At 35.4% G+C, this 7,838-nt stretch overlaps 1 protein-coding gene and 1 pseudogene across 1 annotated transcript; one reads left to right on the forward strand and one right to left on the reverse strand.

Moving 5' to 3' along the window:
- The first annotated feature begins 6 nt into the window (after positions 1-6).
- LOC113081350 (nucleolus and neural progenitor protein-like) lies at positions 7-2,880 on the forward strand (annotated as a pseudogene).
- An 890-nt stretch (positions 2,881-3,770) lies between these two features.
- On the reverse strand, positions 3,771-6,867 carry LOC113081352 (ileal sodium/bile acid cotransporter). The gene is made up of 6 exons (XM_026253459.1): positions 6,278-6,867; positions 5,653-5,771; positions 5,474-5,562; positions 5,208-5,383; positions 4,902-5,059; positions 3,771-4,786 (listed from the first exon to the last, which is right to left on the reverse strand). The coding sequence occupies exons 1-6, from the start codon at positions 6,658-6,660 to the stop codon at positions 4,614-4,616; spliced, it is 1,098 nt and encodes a 365-aa protein (XP_026109244.1). The 5' UTR covers positions 6,661-6,867; the 3' UTR covers positions 3,771-4,613.
- Between the last annotated feature and the right edge of the window lie 971 nt (positions 6,868-7,838).

Consider the following 7,838-nt stretch of genomic DNA (forward strand, 5'->3'; position numbering starts at 1 on the left):
TTATGTAGTGAAGTCCTACAGACAGAAATCCGTGTTCTTTACGAACTTCTTTATGTTTTGAACAACGGCTTTAGACAACACAAGCCATTCAGAGCATTAAAACAGGTGGGAACAAAGTACTTCAATATACATATCGTATGCATGCATATAATATTTAGTATTGTGTAATTACGCCAAGACCGTGATAAAAATCCTTAATTAGATTATTTGCTATGTATGATCTCATATTTGCATAATTTTCAGGTTGAACAATGCATACACCGCTTGAAAGAGATGAAGTTGCAAGCAGCTGTGGAGGATCTGAAGGAACTGTGTCCAGACAAATTTCAGAGGTAAGGTGTAGGTTAAACAAATTACACATTTTTTTCCCATATCATGGTTTTGAGAATGTGTGTTTCTCTGTGTAGGGACACTGGAGCAGAGGTTGGGGAGTGTGACGTTCCCAGTCAGCCCATGTTGGAGTGGCTCTGTCTCAAAACTACTAGGAGCCTCCAGTCTTTTAGCCCGAACGCTGGAGCGCTGCACCCAAGCTTTCACGTATCCTAAATGTTCACCTTCACAACCACTTTTTTTGTTCGAAAATTCTTATATTAACTGTGCATGGCAATGATCCTTCACACCCCAGTTAGGCTGACACGGCGGCATCTGCTGCTAAGCGAGTTCGTTGTGCTGAATGTGGTGATAACCAGCATGCTTAGTCGTCTCTGGTGAGTCTGTGTCCCAGTATGCTTTTCCATATCATCGCTGAACTACCATAGAGTTATTTCCTGAACATGTTAAGTTGGGAAACTGTAGGGATGGAGCAGCATTACCATAGACATTGGGCCCTTTTTACCCAGAAAATCTCCTCTAATGTGAATGTACTGTTAGGGTTTGGTAATAGTATTTATAACTAGCTATATATAAAAAAACAATAGATGTCCATGCAATGTCTCCATTAAGTAAACGTGTACCAATATATAACATTTACTTGCTTGTTTACGGATGGCTTTCAAAACAAAATTGAATAATGTACAACAAATATAATTCTGAAATAGGTTGATATATATATATATATATATTATATATATATATATATATATATATATATATATATATATATATATTTATTTATTTTTATTTTATTTTTTACATTTTGTAATTTTTTAGGGTGTTCTTCAGAGGTATTTTGAGAGCCCTCATCCCAGTGTACAGAAGAACCACTCACCTCCTCCAGAAGGTGTCTCAGTCTCAGCCCATGGCTTACCTGACTGACTTCACCCTTCCTGGGGAGCTGAAAGACTTCCTCTGCCTCTCATACCCAGATCTACTGTTGGGAGAAGGCACCAAAGACACTTTAAGGGCCAAAAAAGGGAAACAAAAGTCCAGCTTTTCTCTCCTTTCCAGGTTGTTTGAGGGTAAAGGGCATGAAGAGGGTAATGAAGAAGAGGAGAGAGAGATGATGCCAATAATAGCTGCTGGTTATGATGAAGGTTCTAGTCTGGACCTGGGGGCAGCAGTTTTACAGCGACGGCCAGGTTATTATTATATATATATATTTTTACCAGTTATGTTCTTGTGTAATTTATACTGCTTTGCTTTTATATGCATACATTATATGTTAATGTTATGTGATCATACTTGCTTGTAATTCTCCAGATATCTCATCCTGTGGACTGAACATTAAGGCTGTGCTTCAACAATCTTGTAAATCCACCAAACAGGTATTTAATCTTGATTTGTATTATGTCATTGACTATTCCTGGGTGTTACCATTTCTGAGATCTCTGGAAGCCCATTTACACCACGTAAGGAAACACACACACACACACACACACTTTGGTAACTTAAATCCTTAAAAGTATGAATTATGGCATAAAAAGTTGAAAGTATGACATATGAGATAAATTAAAATTGTCAAAATTTAGATTTTTTTATTTTTAAATCTCATAATTTCAATTTAGTATGACATTTTGGTTTGTTAACTGATTTTTCTTTTACATAATTTGTACTTTAAAAGTCATTGTTCATCCAAAATTTGACTTTACATCTCATATTTATTGACTTAGAAAAGCATGTTTCTTAGTTTTATTTTGTGGTGGAAATGGGCTTCTGTACAAATCAAACTGAAGTACATTTTTGAGAAAAAGATAAATATGCTGCATTATTATAGAAATGCAATCACTGGTTAATTTGGATACATTCTTCCCAAAGTTGTCTCTGGAGACAGAGATGAAAACGGACATCTCAAGTCAAGCTGCAGTCTTTCAAAAGAGGAAGTTCTTGAAGTCACTGAAGAAGGTGTCTTCTTTCAGAAATATGGCTGCCCATCTGAAGGAAATGATGCACTGGTGCCGGAGCTGTAAGTTCATCCAAAAACGTAAGCACCTGGCCTTCTTGCACCTGAGATGTCTGAGAATGGAAAGTCTGGAAGCTGAAGGTGTCAGGTACAAAAAGATACTTTAAATTCAATTTGTGTTTCTTAGTCAAAATATCAATTATTTCAGCAGGGGTGTATATTACAGTGTATATCATATCTAATCATATATATGTTTTTAAACTCAGTTGGAGAAGAGATTGAAGAGGTTTAGTTAAAAAGTTCAAAAGGCATTGCTGCTTCAAAACACCTTGCCACAAAAACATTCCAGTTCCTTCATTGCACTTTGGAGAACTTGGAGGCATCATGGAAGCTTCATGGCACGCTACAGAACTGCCAGACGTAGATTTTACGTTGTCCAGGAAGTGTTCTAGACCAGTTAAAGGCTTGTTTGTTTCATGAAACCCAGGCCACTGCAGCAGACTTCAAAAGAAGAGGTATCAGGACACAATAAGGTACCTGGAGCTGAGGAAAAAATGGACTCACAAACTGCCTTGCAGAAACCTAATGTGCTAAAACGATGATATTGATGATATTTTTTCATCGTTAGGATTTTAAGTGGTTCATTAGCCTTGGTTGAATGCATGCTTTTTTTTTTTTTTTTTTTTTTGACAAACCTGGGCACAAAAAATTGACCACATCACTGTAGTAAGATACATTTAAATAAAATGGTGTACATTGTAATTTTATAGAAAAAAAAGTTTTTAAATTTTGGATTGACAAAAAAACAGATGATTGACAATGAAATGTGAAAATCCAAAGAAATAAACAAAGAATAAAACAAGTCAAAAGGAAGTTTATGAATAGTTTGAAAATCACTCGAATTTGAGTTTTACTACATATAAACACAAATGTTCGGTTACACTTTATTTTCATAGTCAACTTTTGCAACTACATATCTACTAACTCTGAGTAGACTCTTAGGTTTCTGTTTGCAAATTATATTAATGTGTGATTAATGTATGAGGGCTTAAAGGAAAGCTGAATCATCATTTGTTATTCAATGTCTTGTCTTATATCGATATTAAAATGACACAATGGAAATCAATAGGCAACATTATTCATCAAAATATCTTCTTTTGTGTTCCACAGAAGCACAAAAGTCATACTATTTTGGAACAACATGGATGTGAGCAAATGATGACAGAATTCTCTTTTAGGTTAAAGTTCTGAAAGAACATTTAGCCATTCTGAGCTGATTATTATTTAACATAATTTTATCAAATTCCAACAATTTGTAATATTTATTGGACGAAGGCTAATGAAACCTTAGCTGATTTAAGAGCAATCTCATAAGAATTCCCCTTTATGGAGGGTATAACACATGCCCAACATAATCAGCTTCTGGTGTAGTAAAAAAAAAAAATACAAATCATGACATTTAAAAAATGCTAGGATCAAGATCTGACAACACTTTTTGAATATTCATTTTTTTTATTTATGGTGTTTTGCATATAAATATAACCAACAAAATAAAAAAGGGAAACGCACTGCATGAAATGCCAGTTTGACAGTTTTGAGAGCTTGTAAGCAATGTAATTTAAAGCTTAATTTGAAATAATTTGTGCTTGACCAGGGGAGTTCTCGCACTCTCTCCCCACAACTTTGTTACACTTCTTTCCTGCCCCCAGACTAGAAAGTAGGAACATAAAAAAAACCCATAGAAATCCCTACTGTTTTGATCCCCATTTATGTAGAAAAGTACCATTGCTCAAATATGGTTAAAAGTTTACAATTTCAGTATACATTTTCTGTATTATACACATTTTAAAAAGAAAAACATTAGAAGTCCATTACAATGATCTGTATACAAAAAAAACATTTAAATAAATTAGCTTACATTCCACCTACTAGACATATGTAATATATGTTTCCTTAAATTATTAAATATTTCACTTTTATTACATTGGTGTTAGAATTACTAGCATTTTTAGGACATTTGAAAAGACTCAGCGTATTTTCAGTAAATATGCTGAAACTAAGGTATTTGAACTGAAATTTGCAGACCAAAGAAAAAACATAACACATAATACTCAGACAAAATACAGTGTTGCGTTAGTAAACCTGTCAGCATACGCATCGTAAAAAAACTTGTTTGAAATATTTTTATATAATGTGGGAAAGTGCATCCACTTGTCTTGACGGGTTGAGTTTATCCATACTCTGGTTGAGCTTGAATAGCATATTCAAAGTTCCTTGCCCTAGAAGGTCGGTGCTGACCGCTCTGGTCAAACAGGCTAGCAGAATAAAGCTTTGCTCACAACTTTGTACCTTTGTCCTTATTCTCAGTGTTGCTATTCTCATCACAGTTGAAGCCACCATTCTCCAAGGTGTAATTCTCCTTATCCTGATCCTCAACTGTGCTCCGTGCGCCTTCCCCATCCTCCTCTTCCGATGTCCCTCGCCTACAGCGCTTCATTGAGTGATAAACTGCAAATACATAAAGGGACATCATGATTTAAAGTAAAATGAATGATATGATTTCCAAAACAAATAATCATATTCCCAGTGAGTAAATGCAGAGTGAACAAGAGTTTCTTCTTACGTCCTATCGCAATCCCAGCTACAACCAGTTGGAAGATACTGTAGATTAAGGGGAAAGCGAACATGAGCTCAAGCTCCGCAGGACTGAAGGACAGCTGGGTAATAGTACTGGCCAGCTGGGAGTTCTGCATGCCTGTTTCTAAAGCGATGGTGCGGCACCTGCAACACATTCGTGAGAAATAAACCATCACAAAGTGTTTTTCTAAATACTTTTTGCCAGATTTATTGATCCCTTACAGGATGTTCTCTAACTGTTCCAACAAACCATCTAATGCCTTGTGGAATGACAAAATTGACAGATTATGACCTGTTCCAAGGTTGTCCCACAAAGCGTGCCAGGAGAAAGCCCAAACTAAAGCCAATAACTGGATAAATGGTACCGATGATCCAAAGTGAAGGAGCAATAGTCCATGAGGACTGATACAAAACACCACCTATGACTGCAATGATGACGATTAAGAGGATTCCTACCACAGATCCCACCTATAAATACAAAACAAAGCACACGTGAAGCTACATTGAATGCATAAGAGTTTACAATATTAAACACGCAAACACACAAAAAAAACTTACCTTGAGGATCTTTTTGGCTGCTTTGGGCCACCTGTGTTTTGTGTACATCCCAATACAGACAGGCACAAGTAAAGACACTAGTGTGATTCCTGTAAAAATCATCAGCAACATAAGACTTAAGACTTAATATATACATAAGACGTAAAATCATGAGAACAGGTAATTTGAGGCTGGTTTACCGATGCTGTTGTAAGGGATCTGGATAGCATCGCCTGAAGTCCAGACTGTGGTGTAGATGAACAGACAAAGAGGCATCATTCCCAGAGCCAGAATTGAAGAACATGCTGTCATGCTGATGCTATAGGTGGCAGAAATCAGCATTTAGTTGTGCTCTAAAAATTCTCATTCTGTCTTTATAAAAATGCATAAATGGATTAAGATAAATCTAATCAATTTGCAAGTGCTGTTGAAATAATTTGGGTCTAGTTATGCAAAAGGAAAACAAAGTATTTTAAAACTTTCTCAGATATACTATAAATTACAACTTCTGTATTATTTTACTTACTATTATACTAAAATACTTAACACAAAAATATTACAAAATAAAGAACCTGAAAATGATTTTGAAATTCTACATAATTTTAGAAACAAGTTCCATCTATAATATAATTTTACTAAGCAGATAAAATATCAAACAATCTAGTTCAGCCTAGTAGACGTTTTATGCAAACTATTAAGTAAATCTACAAAAGATACTTTTACATTTATTTAAAACCAAAGAGCTGGTGTTTACAAAATCTAGAAAGCCTTCAGTGTTACAAGAAACATAATGATATCAAAAAGTGAACAGATTGATAGTCTTACCTTAGGTCCATGTCTCCATCAAGCCAGTAGCAGAACACATTGGAGCTGGAACCTCCAGGGCAACAGCCCATGACTATGATAACTATAGCTTGGACTGGAAGCACGTCAAAAATCATAGAAAGCGCAAAGGCTGTGAAAGGCATGATGCCAAACTGGCACAGGAAACCAATGATAATACCCCAGGGCCTGCGGATGTGCTTCCAGAGCTTTCTTGCTTCAACAGTGCAACCCATTGAAAACATGACCAAAGCCAGCATGATGGTAAGCGTGGTGCTCATCACCAAGTTGAGGATGTCATTGAACGGATCATAGGGCACCAGACAGGACGTGCCCGTGCAGATGGTGGCATTTACGGGGCAGACGGGTTCTGGTTGCTCGCACATGTTGACAAAAGTGATTTTAAATGAAGTGGTGATGATATAAAAGTAGGATCCTGTAGGGAAGATGGTTATAGATTCCAATCGAAAGGTTTCTTCTTTGAGAAAATGAGCTAAGATTACAGATTGTTTCTATACATTTTCTGAAACACCTTCTTTTCCCCTTCAGTTCCCTCTTTCCTGCAATCCAGGGTCACAAAAAGTGAACTTTTACCTGTCTCTAAGAGCTTTAATATATGTCTGTGGTCTATAAAATTCAGAGAAAAAAAAAAAAAAAAGTGTTGAAAAATAATTAACTTGCTGCAAATGTTTTATGGGGTCAGTGTCCAAATACCAACACATAAAAGAAAGAGAGAAAAAAATGTTGAAACCAATTGGCGAAACCAATTGTGGTTAAGTTTAGACACAATAAATGCAATTGCACCATCCTGCCATTTTATAACACTGTGGCACTTAAATTTTATTGTTTTTCTCCAGGTATGGCCCTGTACCATCACCACACCCACTTTGTCTAAGTGGAGAAGACAGGATGCCTACCTGACCCAAAACTGTATGTGCGTCATATGAAAAAAAAAAAAGTCATAAACTGTATGATTCTTTTTAAAGGACCCTTTATAGATATAGGAGACGATAGGAATGCATGATACCTCACTCACTTTTCTTTCAATACAAAAATGCACACACACATACAGTATACCTGTACCTTTGGTCACAGCATTAAATAAAAATAACTACATAAACAGTATAACATCTGTAAGCACACTTAGGTGCAAAGTACATTGATGGAATTGGTACGTACTGCTCTAACAGGGTATGTAAAAAAATAAAAAACATAAAAACATTAGCTTGTTTAAGGCTCTTTCAGCTGAAGGTCCCTTTTAATTGCTTAATTCTATGTCCCAATTGTAACTTTAAAAAAGGTCTGATTGGTATTCAACCTTGCAACCTTCAACCTTACCTTAAATACCAAGCAGTTATTACAATAAGAGATGAATAATCTCTTAATCTTTTAAGATAATGAAAATTCTAAACATTTTCAACTTTGATTTCTAAAGGTAAAAAATGTATTAAAAATCCCATTATTTGAAAATAAATAATATGAATAATAATAACAATAATATGAATAACAATAATAAACACTTCCTGAATATGTATGTAGAATACTTGGCAAATTTAATGGATTT

This window comes from Carassius auratus, unplaced genomic scaffold (genome assembly GCF_003368295.1).
Source record: "Carassius auratus strain Wakin unplaced genomic scaffold, ASM336829v1 scaf_tig00033894, whole genome shotgun sequence".
NCBI classification, from domain to species: domain Eukaryota; kingdom Metazoa; phylum Chordata; class Actinopteri; order Cypriniformes; family Cyprinidae; genus Carassius; species Carassius auratus.